Source organism: Oreochromis aureus, linkage group 6 (genome assembly GCF_013358895.1).
Source record: "Oreochromis aureus strain Israel breed Guangdong linkage group 6, ZZ_aureus, whole genome shotgun sequence".
NCBI lineage: Eukaryota > Metazoa > Chordata > Actinopteri > Cichliformes > Cichlidae > Oreochromis > Oreochromis aureus.
The window spans coordinates 14,979,304-15,000,322 of NC_052947.1; the positions used below are offsets into that span (position 1 = coordinate 14,979,304).

The 21,019-nt window shown below is 39.3% G+C and overlaps 1 protein-coding gene across 2 annotated transcripts in view; it reads right to left on the bottom strand.

Annotated features, from left to right (window-relative positions):
• The window catches only part of mtnr1aa (melatonin receptor 1A a), a 58,956-nt gene that overhangs the window by 26,537 nt on the left and 11,400 nt on the right, over nt 1-21,019 (bottom strand). The window contains exon 2 of one of the 2 annotated variants that reach the window (XM_039613074.1): nt 16,458-16,541. The exons of the other annotated variant lie outside the window; for it this stretch is intronic. Within the exon in view, the coding sequence (XP_039469008.1) occupies nt 16,458-16,470 (13 nt within the window). The 5' untranslated portion in view covers nt 16,471-16,541. The remainder of the gene's footprint in view (nt 1-16,457; nt 16,542-21,019) is intronic. 2 annotated transcript variants of the gene reach the window in all.

The window sequence follows — 21,019 nt, forward strand, 5'->3', positions numbered from 1 at the left end:
TCTAACATATGTAACCCTAATGTCAAAACTGTTCGGCAGAGGAGCGCGGGAAAATTTTCACTAAAATATTAATATTTAAAAACTATAAAATTCACAAAGACCAAAAGTCATAGCACACCATTCCAGATCCGCCGCACAAAATGAGGTAACATATATGAAGCTTGTCTCAAAACTGCGGGGCGAGATTCGCTGCAAAATTTCAGGCGGAAACTGGAGAATAATAATAATAACTAGAAAGCGAAAATTTCAGAAGAAATTTTATGTGTGCCTATGCCGCTGCTAATAAGTGTAGTTTGCCGTTCATACGGCTACAGAGAGCAAAACTCAGCAGAGCAGCCATTCTCCACCATGAATTATGATAAAAACAAACACCGCTCGCGCCTCACAGATGACAGCTACAGTTTTGGGTAAAGATGAGGTGACTTCATTACAGCCCCGATTTGCAGACGCTGTGCACACAGGTTCATGAGCAGAAGTCCCATTGTATCAGGGCAGACCCGACAATGTTTGCATGAACATGCTTTGAAGCATTACGTTATGGACCACTTTTCACACATGGTTGGTGTACCCACACAGGCAGCCGTAGCTTTTCAACTCATAGCCCAACACACACCCAAAAAGCACAGACTTTACACCCGTGGGTCCACCTCCCCTGCAGCGGAACTGCAGACCACGCCCCGACACACATCAAACACATAAAATAAATATGTATGCACTTTCGCATTCACTTTTTGTTTTTGTTATTTTTACACAGTGTTCTGAATGATGAACAATGGTCTACAGCCAATCTTGTGTATTATTATACAAACTTTGGTTGTAAGATTCAGATAACTATTTAATAAAAGCTAAATATTTTATACAGGAGTGCAGAATTATTAGGCAAATGAGTATTTTGTCCACATCATCCTCTTCATGCATGTTGTCTTACTCCAAGCTGTATAGGCTCGAAAGTCTACTACCAATTAAGCATATTAGGTGATGTGCATCTCTGTAATGAGAAGGGGTATGGTCTAATGACATCAACACCCTATATCAGGTGTGCATAATTATTAGGCAACTTCCTTTCCTTTGGCAAAATGGGTCAAAAGAAGGACTTGACAGGCTCAGAAAAGTCAAAAATAGTGAGATATCTTGCAGAGGCATGCAGCAGTCTTAAAATCGCAAAGCTTCTGAAGCGTGATCATCGAACAATCAAGCGTTTCATTCAAAATAGTCAACAGGGTCGCAAGAAGCGTGTGGAAAAACCAAGGCGCAAAATAACTGCCCATGAACTGAGAAAAGTCAAGCGTGCAGCTGCCAAGATGCCACTTGCCACCAGTTTGGCCATATTTCAGAGCTGCAACATCACTGGAGTGCCCAAAAGCACAAGGTGTGCAATACTCAGAGACATGGCCAAGGTGGTAAGAAAGGCTGAAAGACGACCACCACTGAACAAGACACACAAGCTGAAACGTCAAGACTGGGCCAAGAAATATCTCAAGACTGATTTTTCTAAGGTTTTATGGACTGATGAAATGAGAGTGAGTCTTGATGGGCCAGATGGATGGGCCCGTGGCTGGATTGGTAAAGGGCAGAGAGCTCCAGTCCCACTCAGACGCCAGCAAGGTGGAGGTGGAGTACTGGTTTGGGCTGGTATCATCAAAGGTGAGCTTGTGGGGCCTTTTCGGGTTGAGGATGGCGTCAAGCTCAACTCCCAGTCCTACTGCAAGTTTCTGGAAGACACCTTCTTCAAGCAGTGGTACAGGAAAAAGTCTGCATCCTTCAAGAAAAACATGATTTTCATGCAGGACAATGCTCCATCACACGCGTCCAAGTACTCCACAGCGTGGCTGGCAAGAAAGGGTTTAAAAGAAGAAAAACTAATGACATGGCCTCCTTGTTCACCTGATCTGAACCCCATTGAGAACCTGTGGTCCATCATCAAATGTGAGATTTACAAGGAGGGAAAACAGTACACCTCTCTGAACAGTGTCTGGGAGGCTGTGGTTGCTGCTGCACGCAATGTTGATGGTGAACAGATCAAAACACTGACAGAATCCATGGATGGCAGGCTTTTGAGTGTCCTTGCAAAGAAAGGTGGCTATATTGGTCGCTGATTTGTTTTTGTTTTGTTTTTGAATGTCAGAAATGTATATTTGTGAATGTGGAGATGTTATATTGGTTTCACTGGTAAAAATAAATAATTGAAATGGGTATATATTTGTTTTTGTTAAGTTGCCTAATAATTATGCACAGTAATAGTCACCTGCACACACAGATATCCCCCTAAAATAGCTAAAACTAAACACAAACTAAAAACTACTTCCGAAAACATTCAGCTTTGATATTAATGTGTTTTTGGGTTCATTGAGAACATGGTTGTTGTTCAATAATAAAATTATTCCTCAAAAATACAACTTGCCTAATAATTCTGCACTCCTGTATGAGAGTAAGAAAGAAAAGTATATCTTTGTGTCCACCTTTCTCTGTTAATGCCCTACCTGGCCCCTGGCAAAAGCTTTGCTAGATCCACCCCTGCACAGTTACCAGCTGTCAGCTAAATAAAAAGGAGCTTGGTGTTTATTTCTCTCAGAAACAGTTCATAACTTCCCTTCAACTCATTCATGTCACCTAAAAAAAGGTAAACCTGTTTCTCCATCACCAGTTCAGCTCTGATGATTCAGTAAGGTCATCTCCTGGTTTCGACCAGTCGCTTCTACAGCTGTGGCTCCAGCAAACATCAGCTGATACTAGAAATTAAAATCAAATGAATTCTAACAACAGCTGATCAAGCTTAAACGTGCTGCTGTTGTTTAGCGCGATAAACAAACAAGAGAGAAAAGCCGATCATTGATCAGTTTCATGACTGAAGTTTGAACAGGCGAGAGAATGACAGGGGAGGCTGTCATAAACTCCATCGTGCTAGCTACCACGCAGTACGAGTTATTATAACTGATTGTAAAAGTCAGCACAAGAAAAATAAACTACACCTAAACTCGGTTTATATCTGACCCAAATAGAGTGCAGGTCATAACTTAACTGAAATTCAGTTCACCTCACGCTCCGACCGGCAGCCGCCTGCTTCTCCTGCCTTCGGTTTCCCTGATCCACGATCTACCACCGGTCGATCGGCGGTCGCTCGCCGCCTCGTTCCCGCATGTTCTTTCTGACACACACCGGTGGATAGCTGCCCTCGGTTGTAGCTCCGCGTCAGCGACTACCAAACAACTCAGTTATTTTTTCCACATCGACCAGCATCTGGACAATCCACCGCCTTTCACTGTTTGTACCGTTACTAAAAAAAACCCTCATCGGCTCATAAAACGAAAAATAAGTCCAGCTATGACCCTGAGTCAAAAGACAGCCAGCTCGGGTTAGCTAGCTACCTGTCTAGCTCTTTGCAGGCACCGAAAACATCAGAGCTAATATGGGATGTCTTGGTAACACGAGCAGATATTTGAAGTTTACATCTGGCCAATCCACCACCTTTCACTGTTTATACCGTTACTAAAATGAATAAATAAATAAATCATCGGTCAATATAAACGAAAAATAAGTCCAGCTAAAACACATACTGTCGGCGAGCGACCGGGTGCTGACACGAGTTTCACCCGCCTCAATATAAGCCAAGCCTGGGTGCTTTTTCACGAAGGGTCGCTAGCGGTGCTAGCTAACTATGCTAGCGGCACTAGCTAGCTAGCCGGCTATCAGCAACACGTAAGAGAACTGCTGCTAAATAAACTACACCTAAACTCGGTTTATATCTGACCCAAATAGAGTGCAGGTCATAACTTCTTACCTGAAATTCAGTTCACCTCACGCTCCTGCCTTCGCTTTCCCTGATCCACGATTGACCTCCGCGTTAGCAATCGCCTGCCCGGCCTCATATGTCTCGTTCGCGGCATGTCCTTTCTGTCACACACCGGTGGGTAGCTGCCCTCTGTTGTAGCTCCACCACCAAACAACTCAGTTATTTTTCCACATCGACCAGCATCATCAGCCCATATAAGCGAAAAATAAGTCCAGCTAAGACACAGACCCTTGCCGGCGATCGGGCGATTAAACAAATTTTAGCCACCTCACTATCAGCCAAGCCTGGGTGGTTTTTCACGAAGGGTCGCTAGCCGCGCTAGCTAGCTAAGCTAGCGGCGCTAGCTAGCTAGCTAACCGGACTATCAGCAACACGTAAGAGAACTGTTGCTAAATAAACTACACCTAAACTCGGTTTATATCTGACCCAAATAGAGTGCAGGTCATAACTTCTTACCTGAAATTCAGTTCACCTCACGCTCCTGCCTTCGCTTTCCCTGATCCACGATTGACCTCCGCGTTAGCAAACTTGCGGACGATCGGCGGTAGCCTCACCGCCTTTGTATGTCTCGTTCGCGGCATGTCCTTTCTGTCACACACGGTGGATAGCTGCCCTCTGTTGTAGCTCCACCACCAAACAACTCAGTTATTTTTTCCACATCGACCAGCATCATCGGCCCATATAAGCGAAAAATAAGTCCAGCTAAGACACAGACCCTTGCCGAGCGATCGGGCGATTAAACAAATTTTAGCCACCTCACTATCAGCCAAGCCTGGGTGGTTTTTCACGAAAGGCGCTAGCTAGCTAAGCTAGCGGCTTAGCTAACTAACCGGCTATCAGCAACACTTAAGAGAATTGTCGCTAATATGGGATGTCTTGATAAAACGAGCAGATATTTGAAGTTTACACACCTACATTCTCGCCTGAAAATATCTTAAAAGTGTATTTTGTGACCTAGAAACACGAATAAAAGACATAAAACGAAGTGGTGTCCGCCATTGTTTAACTTCGGCAGAGGGTGCTATGAATTATGGGATATGGAGTTTTGTAACAAGCATACAGATTTTCAGCCGTACTACTCCCGGTATACCACTAGAGAGAGCCAACCCACCACAAATAAAGTCTGTTTCTATGGAAATTGGCCTAAATTTGCACTAAAATCTAAATATTTCAAAAACTATAAAAGTCATAAACACCAAAAGTGTATACCATACTAGTCCAGCTCCAGCCGCACAAAATGATCTAACATATGTAACCCTATTTTCAAAACTGTTTGGCAGAGAAAGCGGGAAAATTTTCACTAAAATATTAATATTTAAAAACTATAATAGTTATAAACACCAAAAGTCATAGCACACCATTCCTGATCCAGCCGCACAAAATGAGGTAACATATATGAAGCTTGTCTCAAAACTGCGAGGCGAGTTTCGCTGCAAAATTTCAGGCGGAAACTGAAGAATAATAATAATAATAATAAATCCGACGAATAGTAATATGTGTGCCTCTTGTCATAGGCACACATAATAATAATAATAAATCCGACGAATAGTAATATGTGTGCCTCTTTCCATAGGCACACATAATAATAATAATAATAACTAGAAAAATTTGCATTTCCTGCGAAAATGCAGTGTGGATGCTGTAATGCTGAAGCTGTCTGCTGAAACTAGCAGAAAAAGCTGAAAAGTTGCAGAAATTGTAAAAACTTTGCAGAAGCAAAGGAACTTTGCTAAAATGTAGTAACTTAGCAGAAATGCAATATCTTCGAGGAAACATAATACTTGGCAGAAATACAATAGCATAGCAGAACTTAGCAGAAATATTGTAACTTACCAGAAACACGATAACTTCTCAAAAATACAAGAATTTAGGAGAAATAGTATAAGATAACAGAAAGAATATATTTAGCCAAACATTCTTAAACATTACAGAAATACTATGATTTAGAAAAACAGTACAACATAGCAGAAATGCTGCGATTTACCAGAGACACTGTAATTTACTATTAATATTGAAATTTTAAAAAAAAATACTATGTTTTAGCACAAATACTGTAATTTGACAGAAATACTATCATTCGGCAGAATACTATGTTTCAGCAGAAATACTCTGGTTTAGCACAAATATTATAACATAGCAGTAATACAATTATATAGCAGAAATGCTATATTTAGAAAGAAAAATATAATATAGTAGAAATACTATGATTTAGCAGAAATACTGTAATCAGCACATATACTGTAACATGACAGAAATTCCTCCACTTAGTAGTAATACTGTAACATAAAACAAATGTTATGATTTGGCACAAAAACCATAATTTGGCAAAATACTATGATTGAGCAGAAGTACTAAGATGTAGTAAAAGTACTTTGATTTAACAGAAATACAATTATGGAGGAGTAATACTTTAAAATGGGAGAAATATTGATACACACACACATACACAGAGCCTAAAGGGAAGAGTATTTGTGCCATGGAGTGTTAACAAGAATCTGAGGTCCATATTAGAAAAGCTGCTAAAATCATAAAAGTTTGCAGAATTGTAATAAATGATGAATATGAATTAGTGGTCTGTGATAGTGTATTAATTTGTAGGGAAAAAAACATGTTGCCCAAGGTGTAATTGAACCCACGACCTTTGGGTTGCAGACCTGTGTCATTACCAACTGCGCCACTGGGAAAGAGAGCGGCGTCTGGAAAACAGGGTGTTGAGCAGTCAGAATTAGATTGCGGTGAGTGGCGACTACTAGTGTACTTTGACTGTGATTTGCATTGCTCTTTGTACATCTGTCGCTGAGATATGACGAGAGAAGAAAGGGCAGACCTCAGATATGATTGGCTGGCTGGGAAGCCGTGCAGGCCCTGATATGTATTTGTATGTATCAGTCCTCACAGAGGATTAGCTGCCTGGGGACCTGGCAGAAATATATACAAATAGTATGATTAAGCATAAATACTACATTTAGTAGAAATACTATGTTTTAGCACAAATACTATAAAATGGCAGAAATACTATAATTAAGCAGAAATACTATATTTGGCAGAAACACTATATTTAGCACAAATCTTATGAAATAGCAGAAAGAGTATGATTTAGCAGAAATGCTGTATTTAGCACAAATACTGAAAAGCAGCAGAAATGCTATGACTCAACAGAATAGTAATAACTTAAATAGAAAAATTGGAAAAGCAAAATGGACAGCTGAAAAAATCCTGAACATGCTAAGGGTCCCTCAAATGTAATTGTTAAATGAAAAAAAAAATCAGCAAAAAAAAAGTATAACAGTGACACAATCACAAATATGGACACATATGGAAACACACATGCACAGAGAGAGACACACACAGGATCAAATTCAGTCAACCAGTCTAAATATATTGAATTTAAATCATATAATAAGATGCTCCCATAAAAAACTCTCTCTCGCCCTCTCTTTCTGTCTCTCTCTGTCACACACACACACACACACACACACACGGAGAGAAAATCAAGTTTCTAGGTCAGTCAAGCAGCCTGGGAGCTGCTAAATTTGAATCCACCAATCAGAGAGGCTGTATACTTTTTCCCGCCAAAACAGGTGCACCAGCTTACACACACACCACAGAGAGAGACAGGATTTGTGCAGTCTATTTTCCATAGTGAGGACTCCCCTCAAACAAATGACCATAATTTCCTAACCGTAGGGGCTAGAACGGTCATTCTTACACCGTTTTGTTCAGAAGAGATAGGGGAATCTTAAAGTGTTGACAATTTATCATTAAAATATGAGTTATTGAATATATTTGACTTCTAATGCACCATAACTGAGTAGAGGCGAAGCGAAAACTGCCTTGACTTGCCCTCAAACAACGCTTTCTAACTCTAAATCTATTTGGAGTATCGATATCATTCTTTCACCGTAAGAGACAGCAGGCTTTGGTGAACAGTCATGGAAATTTTCAGGTCTCTGTGGAAATCCAAAAAAAGATATGACGAGAGAAAAAGTGGTTCATTTCCAGAGTTTGAAATCTGAAGAAATCTAAGCGAAGGACTAATTTCCTACCCTCAAACAAGTCTAACTCATTTCAGAACGGTAATAGGTGAGAAAAAAATTCTTGAATTGTGAGCGTCAGGAGTGTCTGAAGATATACGGGACAAGCCTCATGTTTTAACCGCTTCGTTAAGGAGATATGGACGATTCGAATATGCCTGTCATTACAGAAATCAAGCGATGATTTTGAACAAACTCTCCATTGACTTTCTATGGAGAGTTTTCCGACTTTTGTGTTGGTCTGAGGAGATTTGCCAAAATTCTATGAATCTCACAACAATGATGGTGACATTTTCTGAAAGCCAGCAAAAATACCTACGTTTTGATGTATAATTTGTGGAAGTTGAGTGAAAATTGAGCAAGTAGCAAGAAGTTGTTCGGACATGAAGAGAAGACTGCGAAACCTACAGTGGCACACTGGAAGCCAAGTGCATAGCAACCATAACAACGCATGTATTTTCTGAAAAATCACAAAATGAAACTCAAAACTTAAAGAGGATAAGATGAAAACGGTAACAGATATGAAAAAGCTGAATCATTAATGAATAGCCCAATAATTTGTGAACATTTTAAAGTTTGAATGGTTGTTCTAGGCGAAAGTATGAGAATGTAGTTAAGTTTCAAAAACAAGCAAGTTTTAGCAGAATTGTGGAAGTTTCCCATTCATTTCAATGGGACAAATTAAAGGAAAAAAAGCTTAATATTTTAAAAAGTATAATAGCATAAAATACCAAAAGTCATAGCCATCATTAGCAGAAATAGCAGAATAGTTTAAAATTTGAACGGTGAAAATCGGCTGAAAATTGTTAAAGTAGTTAAGTGCCAAAAAACGTACAAAAAGTGGCAACTAGAATAATAAAGTATAAAGAATAAAGAGAAACAGGAACTCAATAGTGTGGATGCATAAAGCATCCACACAATAATAATAATAAATCCGAGGAATAGTAATATGTGTGCCTCTTGTCATAGGCACACATAATAAATCCGACGAATAGTAATATGTGTGCCTCTTGGCATAGGCACACATAATAATAAATCCGACGAATAGTAATATGTGTGCCTCTTGGCATAGGCACACATAATAAATCCGAGGAATAGTAATATGTGTGCCTCTTGGCATAGGCACACATAATAATAATAAATCCGAGGAATAGTAATATGTGTGCCTCTTGTCATAGGCACACATAATAACAACTAAGAACACTAATGCAATAGAGAACTCAAGACTAACCGATACTGTACGAAAATTGAATATAAAAATTTAATAATTAAAGAGTCAAGAGTCCAGAACAAACTCTAAAACTGTGTCCAAGAGCAGGAATTGAGCTTTGCCAGATTATACTGTCCACAACAGGAATTGGCAGTTGGACTGGGCAATATTAACAGCTGAGGTTTAACAGCTGGTTCTATAATAGCACATTTCGTTTTGATGGGTTAAGATGCTCTAGGAAGCCATCATGGTGGCCTGGTGGTTGCCTCACTGTAACAAGGTCCTGGAAGTCCAACATCCGAATGGTGGATTTCCACCCTTTCTGTGTGGAGGTTGTATGGTTTCCTCGTATCTGCATGGGTTCTCTCCAGCTCTCTTCCTCCCACAGTCCAAAGACATGCAATTTGTGAGGTTAGGTTAATTGGTGAATCTAAATTGCCCATAGGTGTGAAAGTGAGAGCGAATGGTCATCTGTGCTAGCTCTGTGTGAGGCTGGTGATCTGTCCAGGGTGTACCTCACCTCTCACCCTGTGACAGCTGGAATAGACTCCAGCCACTCTGCAAAGAAAATGGATGGATGCAAGATGCTGTAGAAGCAACAAGCGTCTACTTACTAGCAAAGTGAGTTTCTGAGGGCTTCTAAAGCCAATAATTCCTTCTTTGTCTTCCACTTTATGAATCCAAAACATCCATCCATCCACTCTCTTATTCCAGCCATCCAAAATATAGCCAGTAATTTCAAGCTTCCATTTCAGCAAACGCCCTCCCTCTTTTGCACTCTGCAGGTAAAGTTGACTGCATGCAGCCAGTTTAAGTCACTCTGTATTGCTGAATATAACAATAAGGTGGTGCTTTGTTCTATTTTGATGGGTTAAGATACTGTTTGAACCCTGACAAAAAATGACTGGTTAATAAAGCTTAGATTACAAATGGACTACAAACAGAAACAAGAATGCTACCAAAACTCTTGTCCAGTGCATAGAGTTTCTGCAGGCTACAAAAATGCAGACAAGAGCTGTGCCACATTATACTGTCCACAACAACACCAATAAAACTTTTTGCATGATAAAAAGTGTCTTTCAATATCAGTGATACAGCAACATCATGTATTTATGTTTCCTAGCACACACAATGGTGCTAAATCACCTCTGATTATGACTTAAAACCCATAAAAGGAGCTACATAAATAATGTGGAAGCAGTTAGGCTACAAGAGATCACGCCTCCACCAAAGTGCAACACTTTGCAAATTATTCAAGAAAACTGTTATTTTCACTACTTGAGAAAAACACTCCAAAAGTGAAAAAATGACTCCCCCAAACATCGCTAGAGCATTTGCTAGTTGGTTCCACATGACAGGAAGAGCAAACAGTGGATGGAAGTCACTGATGCAGTCAGTGGAAAAGCAGAACTGTGAGTAACTGGTTAAAAAAACTCAACCCAGGTACAAGATACTTCATTTTGTGACACTATTGTGAATGTCCCAAAGAGTTACGAGGTTTAATTACTAATAAGGTTAAAGTGTAAAGCAAACATGTTATACTTTTACTTAAAATTTCCAGGGAAAATAGTGCTTTTGAGCTTACATTTGACTTATGCTGTGTCACTATATTACTGGCACCTTGTGGCAATAGCTCGCACTTTGAACTCGGTAGTTGGTCATCAATGAAATTAGATGACTGCAAAAGAAGAACGTGACGTACCCTTCATTTTGTTTAAATGATGCCACCTTTGAGCTGTAATTTTGCAACAACAAAATGTTCAGTGTTGCTTTTTCCATAACATACTAAATATGATTATCACAGATTTCGATTACATGATATAGTCTTGCAGAAGACAGTGATATTGATGCACATTCACATATGCACACACCTCTGCAAACTGCCAGTTCAGCGATTTAAGGCGCTCAGTTGGAAAATTCTAAGAACTCGTTAAACTTGTTGGACAATTTCTAAATGAAATCTACCATTCAAACAGTCCGGTAGGTGACTGTTATCATTACAAATCCAAAAAGAAGATTGTTCACTAAAAGGAAAATCATCATCATCAATCCATCTGAAAGGTAATGCAGGGAGTCCTTTTGGATTCAGAGCTACGGTTGAAAATAACCCTGATGAAGATAAAGCTGTTTGCTGACTTTGTAAAAATGCATGCAGCCACCAAGCACCATTTCTAAAAATGAAAAATAAAATATTACAGTCAAGGTTTAAAAAAAAAAAACCCTTTTTGCACAACAGACCCAACCAACATGCAACACAGCATTACAACCATCAAAATAAAGACTAGCTGTTATTCAGATGAACAAAGAACACTGCCACATATGTGAACACACAATGAAGACAAATTATCTGGCGGAAAGTGATTTTTCAAACTGTTCTCACTTATCCCATCCACATAAAACCTTTTAACCCCCCCTCAGTCATTCCTCAGTATTTCACAGGTGATTTCAGTCTAATAGAGTAGCTGTCTGAAAGGCAGACCGGTGTAGAGCACGGTGGGGGGCTGATGGGTTGACCCAGATAGAGGGAAACAGACATAAAGTTCAACCAGGACACACGGGAAAGATTTGAATACAGTGCAACAGTGGCTGCTGCTTAACTGACCCTGAATCTTTCTCAGACACTCACTCACTCACAGCGAAATCCAAAAACCAGTTAAGTGCCCACCTCTCCTAAAAAAAAAAAAATCTGCAGTCTTTCATATGCTCATCACCTGCAACGCAACTGGGAGCAGAAACAGAATGTAATCCATCTATCACTTTCCAGATAAAGCTCTACTTCCTCAAAATCAACATTTGTTTTAAAAAAAAAGGAGAACAGAAGTCCTGTCACTTATGTAAGGAGTGTACACATCCAGCTCTGCAGACAGAAGGCTACTGTATAGATGAACAGAAGTACTGTCTGCAGATGGTCACATGGAGGGTGCTGAAACATTCGACTCTCCTCCTAAACTCTTCCGAGTCAAGAGGTGATGAAAAGAGCCTCAGAGCTTTAGACTATCAGATGGCAGATAGCTAAAATGAAGAACTGAAGCCTAACGTTCTTATTGTATGTTACATTTGATTCAGTCGTTATCCTCATGGGACCTGACATCTAATTTCAAGGGCGCTGTGAATGGAGAATGTTGAAGCAGAGAATAGCTATAAAGCAATGTATGCATTGATGTTAAAATGCATATACGCAGGTGCGTGTGCTCTTCGAACATGTTGCTATAAATGTGACCACGTGTCACCATCCACGCAGCCAGCACAGGTACAAATGCTGGCAATAGCATTGGCCACTTGTCCCAAGCTTAATAGATAGACATAATTCAGCCATTAACGAAAACGAGTAATGCATTATGTTTCTCTGTACAACGTATACTATCGCATACAATACCAGCTGACAATGTCAACACAAGGATACAGTGCCACAAACTAACACAAATTCTTAATAGACATATACACAAGGTTTATTTTAGCTCTGTGTTAAGTACAAACACAAAGCTGGGAAGTTGAAAGTTGAAAACCACCCCATAGAGAAGCAGAAACAGGTGGGGGTAGAAATTTCGGCTACAAGCTCGACTGCTCATCACTGCTTTTGTTGCCTTTTGAAGATTAGACTGAGGGCTCAACCAGGGTCAGCATATAATTAGCTTTAAGATCACTCTGGGTCCTTTGCTGCTAACTTTGTGTTAGAATGTTGTCTTTGCTAATGTTTGCATCGTGTCGATGATCTGTTACCTGTGCACCTGGGTGCAGTTTGCAGTTTAGCTGAGCTTTTCTTGTCATTTTGTGCAATAAAAATTTAAATAATGTTCATACCCTAACTGCTCAAAAGTTAAAGACTGCTCCACTATTGATTGTAGTGCAAGTGCACATTTTTCTGTCCGCCCATGAAGATCATTGAAGAGCTTTTGTAAGTGACAACAAAGTTGGCACTTTAGTGTGATTACTTTATTTAGTATGATGTGTTATATTACTGTGGGATGCTAAAGTTAATGCAGTTACACTAATATCTTAGTCTATAACATCCTAGGGTCTATTCTAGGTGTAAGAGGTGAGAAGTGGGGAAGAACCTGGACAGATAGGCAGTCTATCACAGGGCCAACACCTAGAGACAATCGTTCATACTCATATTCACACCAATCTTTGGATTTTGGCATGAAGCCGGAGTCTTACCAGAAAATGTAAAGGAAATTTTAAGCAAATTTTGCTTCACAATCAATCTGTCTATGAGGTAGACCTTGCTTTGGTCTTGACGTGACTTCAGGCCTTTGCAAAACTCCTACCAATAGCAAGCTAATTGCTTTTTGTAGGAGAGAATTCTTAAATAGAGGTTTTCCAGACACGTGACAGCTTACCATGTGATATTAATGCAGATGAGATAAACTACTATGAGTAAACAAACAAGTGTATATTCTCCCTCTGAGGAAGTAAAACACTTTCATGGCAAGCATCTTTCTTCTTATGTGGGGAAACTGGGCTGAAGATGGATGTTAACTGTGTTTACTGGTTCTGTGAAGTGCAACCCTGGCACTCCTCTAATGTAGCAATGACAGTGTCCTGTCACAATCAATTGGGAAGCTTTAATTAACCAATTTGTATTTTGTAGATTACCACAAGCCTAGAAAAAATCATCTTACTTGTAAGAAAAAGTTAGGATGTTATTGTTTTTAGTTTGGAATATGGCACACATAATCAGTATTAGAGTTGTTATAAGGTGGGCTTTCTTGTCTAGAGGCAGGTGTAACATCCTTTTAAGAGTTTAGTACTTTTCAGTCCCTTTTATAGAGGGCTACTTGACATAATTTTATATTCAGTTTTGGAGAAATGACGTTATGACTGAACAGGCTCTGATATACATAGTGGAGTTCATTTAACCCTACAAGGAGGAAAAAAAGCTTTAAGAAATGGCTAACATCAATTAAGACGACTTCACCCTCTGCCTATGCCTTTCGACTTCTGCCTCAAAAGTATCTGCAAACACGCCACTTTGTGAAGCAGCTTATACTCCAAAAACTATATGGTGCAACCATAAGAACTGAAAAACTTAAGTGTCAGAAGTCTGCACAAAATCTCTTACCTAGTTACACACACACACACATACACATGCACACAAGCAATTACAGGGTGCCTTGGATTCCCATTTGCAATTTTCGAGCAGCTTGATCCTGTCAGAAGATTGGATTGATCCCATTTATGTCATTTAGGTCCCTAGAAAGCAAGTATTTAATGAGGAGTTACTGCCACCCATTATGAAATGAGCACACTCATCAGGCTTCAAGGTTATTGGGGTCATGCACAACTTCAGGTAAATCTGCATAGTTACTGTTTTAAAGTTTCACAGGGATATAAAGATTCAAAATAAGCTGTAAACAAAATCACAAATACTGAAAAGATTTACAACTGAGTAGGTGCACTGCCAAGTGTCATACATAAACCAGGGGTTTTAAACAAAGGGAATATTTTTCAGTTGTAGTTTATACTTCAAGGAAACAATTAAGGAAAGTAGAAAAACCTATACTTACATCCAAGGACACACATTTGTATGAACGCTGTAAAATTCGGGAAAGCTGCGTACAAAGTAGGAAGCATGACCTGCAGTTGCAGTGAATCACTTTATGTTTCTTATATTATAACTGTAGTAATTCTAACCACTATAATCTTTTTTTCCCTGTGTGATTAAATAAAGTACAGTACGAGTCTGTGGTAAATATTTATGCCTGGGGATGAAGTTATTTTTAGCTCCCTATTAAATACATTTTACAGTTGTTGTGAAGGCAGTTTCATACATGGTGGAAGTTCAGAGCTTATCATCCTGAACAGCTGATGCTGGGCTGCGTTTGTGCTTGTGTGTGTTTGTCTCTGCGTGTATGTGCTGTTTGCTCCACTTTCTCACAGCTGCTGCTGAACGATTTCAGGATCTCGTCTCTTGGTAGCCTATTAGAAACCATGAATCTAGTGGGGGTTTTTTTTTTAAACCAGTACTTCAAAGGCTGTTTCCACAACCTTGATGCAACCATACAGCACTGACTTGTCTGATGACTTTCATGTTCAGCTTCCCTGATCAATATCAGTAAAGCAAGTCATTTGCAGTTGTGAGCGCACAGAAAACGATCACTCGTGTTAAAAACTTCAGCTCTTACATTTGGTATTTTGACTGTATGAAAGCGCTCACACTGGCTTGTTTGGTGTTTGTGGGAGTTATAAAAAGATGTTTGTTCAGATGCTCAACAAGCTGTAAATGTCAAGGTCAAACTTCAGATAAGTATACAGCTTACTGTACAGCTTTAAACTGAGGCAGTGATACCCTGTTAAAATTAAGGCTTTATGCTCGTCGGTATATGGCAAACATGATGTACTACATGGCAGTGCACTAATGGCACCAGAGTCCAAACTGAGAAACACTACAAGTCTGCAGTTAGTTTAGCTTCTTAGCTCATTATTTTGGTTTTGTCAGGATGCACTGCCGTTTTATCTGTCCACTTTTCTAGCAGCTCTTTTCAGCAAAAAGCTCTAATAAGCCCTGTTTGCAGCACCAAAAACATAGCATTTAAAGCCTCAGAGATTCAAAGAAGATTACACTGACTGCTTTCTGTTAACCCATTGCTGAAAGTACTTTATAAAAACAGCACTGGATAAAAGGCAAGAAGTTAAAACCGTGAAAAGTGAAAATCCAAAGCACGCACTCCTTGTCTTATGTTATGCCTCCCATCAGAAAAATATGCAGGAAACAAGACTGTATGACAGCTTTAGGTGATGAAATGGTAGCGTAATGAGTTATGTAACTGTCCTACAGCAAAAAAAATCGTTTGTATATTTTGATATATCATGCCTGTTCCCATGGAAAATCGAGGTCAGACCAGAGCTTCAGCATCTGTTGAGCTTTATTATATATGATTAGTTTGTGCAGCAGTTATTTCCATCATTCCATCTCACCCCAATTGACCTGAAACTGCGTAACGTAATCTCCTTATGCCATTCTTCCTGCATTTTATGAACCCCATCTTTTGACCTTGTTTGCAGACTTGCATACCACGAAGTTTAAAGGCTTTGAAAAGATTAACTATGTTATTGCTACGGTTAATAACTTTTAATAGCCTTAGTAATACTTACTTAATGTAAAAGTTAAGACATATAAAGAGCAGCCAAAAGGTCATCTTCTCAATAATCCCAGTATCAAAAGCCACTGTCTTTTTTAAAGTCACTATTATTTTTCATATTCAAGTGTCCCACAACCTTTTGTCCTGTTCAGCCTTTCCCATCATACTTAGCAATGTCTGTGTGTGGGTCTATGTGTGTATACAATCGCAGGAGCATATGCACACAGAAACTGTATCTGTGTGTGGAAGGATGCTGTGCGAACCAACAGTAAATACATAAGAAAAATAAGCATTGTGTTTAAACACACAGAGCAGCTGGGAGACAAACATCAATCACTCACCCATGCTTGTCATCTAAACCCTCTCTCATCCAGTCTGTGTGTTTCACACACACACAATTATTCAGCCACAATGACATCAACAAGCTGGTGATAGAAAGACACAAACACAATTAGTACCATCAGAACACATCATTCCTTTAAAATAGTTGAAAAAAAATGGCCCTAGTGCTTTTGACAATAAATAAGCAAATGAATAATATAATCTCTCAATTATTTTTTCAAGAAAGGAAATAATTATTTAGTCTATAAGGTTAAAATGGTTTTAAAAAGTTATTTGGTTTTTACAGTGTTTACAGCTGCACCATTCACTGTCTTTTCTGGTAACAACTGCTAAGATAATGTGTAATGTAAAAGCATTTGAGTGGAAAGAGAAATCCACAAAGAGTCATCACATGATTCTGCAGTTCCCTTGAGCCTCCTTGTTGTAGCATCATTCAGCTTACAGTTATAGAGAGCTGAAAAAGAGCAAACATCGTACTTACATCAGCTTGAAACACTGCATAACATCTAGTTTTGCAGTCCCTAAGTGGGTAAAATATTTATTTTAAAAAATGCATGCATGTAAATATATGTATGCAGTCGTAACATATGTATGTTGACTACACAACATTACAGGCCCTCAATAATGAACATGTGCAGATCAGACCTCAGTGAGTGAGAAATCTATGCATAGACACAGATGTTTAATTCCTAATGTTCACCTCAACTTTCAGGACTACAGTTTGAACCACATCAGCAAAATTATACGTGGAATTAATCAACAAAGATAATAAATGAATGATCAGTTACTCATTTAGGATCTGATGCTACTGCGTTCGACGCTAAGCACAGGACAACTAACTCCTGCACGTGAAAGCTGATTAGAAAAGACGAGGAAAACTGAGTCTAATATTCTGCTTTTACAACAATTTGATGGACAACTCTCTAAATATCTTTTCATCCTCAGCGGGAAAGCAGCTCATCATCATCTCTGGCAACATTATCACCCTGCCTTTATTGATGTATTACCAACTATGCATCTCAAGTTTGTGTAACTTTCCCATCAGAGAAGAAAAGTATGTGCCAAAATCCATATGGCAAAAATCTCTTTTCCATCAAATGTAGTTTTTTAAACATTTCCTAAATGACCCTAAAACCAGGAATAATGTCATGGTCCATTGTTAAGTCGTCCACACGTTCAAATTCAAACATGAATTCAACACGAGAGAGCTGAGCTGAGACAAAACTCTAATTAGATTAGATGTTGTGTTTGTTTTATATCGTTTAGTCTAAATATACATTTCACTTCTTATAAAACAAAAAGAATCATCACTTACTTTTATGTTCCACATTTCAAACAATGAATCTGTTATTAAGACAAGAATCTACCTCTGCTTCCCTTCAGTGTGGTATCACTGTATGAATTATTTGTCGGTCTCCAGTAACTGGCACAAAGTGCATGCTCAGAGCGAAGTCCTTTGAGGAATGGCTTTCACAGAGTGCCATGAGATGACTCATATTGTGATTTACTGCCATATAAAAGCAACAAAATAAAGTTGCTTAACAAATACAAAGGATTGCAAATTTTGTTGTTTACTATAAGTTTGTGAACTCTTAATTTCAGCTCAGTGTGAGAGTATCTCCTCCTCTGCTCTCTGTCTCAGTGCTGAATAGTTAATACTGCATGTGTGGCGCATAAGACTAATCTACAATCAATTAAAAAGAATGAATCTGTTATGCCAGCTACAGTGATACAAGACTATAGTTCCACAGTGTTTCTTTAGTCCAGTCTCAAGAGATGGCTGCCACTCCCTGAGCCTGGAGCTTTCTTCCTGTTAAAAGAGAGTTTTTCCTTCCCACTGTCAACAAGTGATTGCTCATAGGGTGTCGTCTTAATTATTAGGGTTTTCTCTGTGTTGTTGCAAGCTCTCTACCTTCCAATATATACCTTATATTTCTCACAATAATCAAGAGACAAACTACTCCTGAATAATGTGAAAAAAAAGATGTTAGTTCTTGCAAGTCCACTATGACTTAACAAAGTCATAGTCAGATAAATAGTAAGATAAATTTTCATCTTTGGCTTTTTGGGTCTGGTCTGTTGCTAGGCTGCCTTCCAGTGACACATGGCAAAAAACCAAACAAACAAACAAACAAAAAAACCCTCAAATCAACTGGCTGCTATATAAAGCAGCGGTCCCCAACCTTTTTTGCGCCACGGACTGGTTTAATGTCAGGCAATACTTTCACAAACCTGCATTTAAGGTGTCGCGGATAAATACAACAAAATAAAATGATACGACCGAGACAAAAACTGTGGTATTTTGTAAATATAATAATAAACGTGTAGCTTTATTAGCAGCGTCCTCCTGAAATGCACCAACAACGTTGAGAGTAACATCCTCCTCTCTGCCTCTTAATGCTCTCTGGTTGCTATGGTAACGTGTAAATGTTTCTTTCAAAAAAAGACACAACTACAACACGGGAAAAGACAGAGTTAACCATAAAAACCCTGAAAACCATAAATTTCACACCTCAACTCTCGCGGCCCGGTACCAAACGACTCACGGACCGGTCCGTGCCCCGGGGGTTGGGGACCGCTGGTATAAAGTCAAGAAACTAACAACCTAACAGACAAGTGATCTTTGAATCTCAATTCACTGGGTGTCCGGAAATAGGATTTTGGACTGGATATTGCTTTTTGCCTGCCGCATGCTTAAGTGAGACATTGTTTTCCAACACAATTATCTCTGGGACCGTGTTTCTGCTTCTCCTGTTTTGAAGTCTCGCCCACAAGTGAACCAAAATCCCTCATTTCGCACAGGCCTTGACAGAGGAGCCGATAACACTCAGAGCTAAACGATTCTCAGGAACAAGACAACTTGGCGCTAGCTCTAAATGGAACCAAATTCTCAAATCACAACCTTAATGACCTCATCATTACCATGCTCTCGTTGTGCACAGCTATAGTAGCAGCAAAAACACCATCCTCTCATTAGCGCTTAGTCCAGATAAACAGGGTGATCCTGGCTGCACAGTATAATGGGAGGACCACAGGTTAATCTCTATAACTGTCCGAATGTCATTCGTTATTAACACCTAAACACAAACAGAGAAAATCAAATCTGTAATACACTTTCTACGTGCCATATTTGCGTGGCCACTGAGCCTCCTCTCTACCTTCCTCGTCTCCTTCAGCTGTAATTGGTGAACAGCTTCCACAGCAAAAGTAAACTTTCTAATCTGGCACTGAATTGCTTCTACGTGAAATTACAACTCATAAGATATTATGTTGACTGCAAAGCCAGCAAATACCCCCTTAATAAACATAACCCGCTATTATATCGCACACATCTATTTGCATTCTCAATTTCATTGCTGCGCAACGTTTTCCATAAAATGTATTAGATTATTTCTTCATACCTCAACATGCCATATGAGTTCATTCTCATATTCCCAGAGAAAGTGAGGTTTAGATTGGGTCACCGAGCACTAGCAGTGTGAACATCCAACTTCCTACTGCGTAATTCCCTATTGCTTTTGGACAACACCCAAAGTACGCTGGAATGAACCCAAGCAATGTGTGAACATGTCTGAAAGTGTGACAAAATACACTAATTTAGATAATAATCACAGAGAGCATGTTTATGGGTCATTAAAGGAAAGCATACTGTGACCAAGAAATCTCACACACTAAGCTCCTGCTCATTAGAGGGAAGCGGACGACTCAACTAATTACTCTGTGAACGTGACGGGCCACAAAGAATGTGTCATAATCTGTCTCTTGAGAATTAGCGTCCACCTCTGCTATAATTATCAGAACAGGGCCATTTCAAAATCACTCGTAATTCTGTAGGCAAAACAAGGTATAGGTGTCACTGAGCTGGATTCAAGTCCTCCGTGTCAGTTATATAAAGAGAATAGAGAAACTAAGTTCAACTCTGGTTTCATTACAAAGGTCCATTATAGTGCTAGAGATCTAAAAACAGTAATATTCATTGGTGAATATAATTAATTAAATCCCTTGAGTGGGTACTTACTCAGACAATGACAGCAATGGTATTTGGATAGCAAAATATGATTACGCAACCTCAAGTATTAAATAAGTGGATCATTGAGCTAACAGAGCATGTGTTTCTGGTAACCTTAACGGATATATGAACAGACAGTCTCAGCTTATGCTCATATATAGTTAGGTCCATAAGACTTTGGAAGAGGACATATATTTAAAACCCGTGAACACTGCCGAATATTGTTTCCTGCCTTGAGATATTTTGCAAGGCCGTTACTTGCAGCCAATTTCAGTCGCTGCTTGTTTTTGAGTCTTTCTCCCTTCAGTTTATTGTTCAGTAACTGAAAAGCATGATCTGTTGACCTAAAATCAGGTGACTGACTTCCTCATTGCAGAATATCTCTTTTCCTTGCCTTGAGAAACTCTTGGGTTGCTTTTGCAGTTTGCTTTGGGTCATTATCCTTTTGCACCGTCTGATCGGTTTTGCAGCGTTTGGCTGAATCTGAGCAGAGAGTATCACCCTGCACACTGCACAATTCGCCCTGGTGTTTCTATCAGCAGTCACATCACA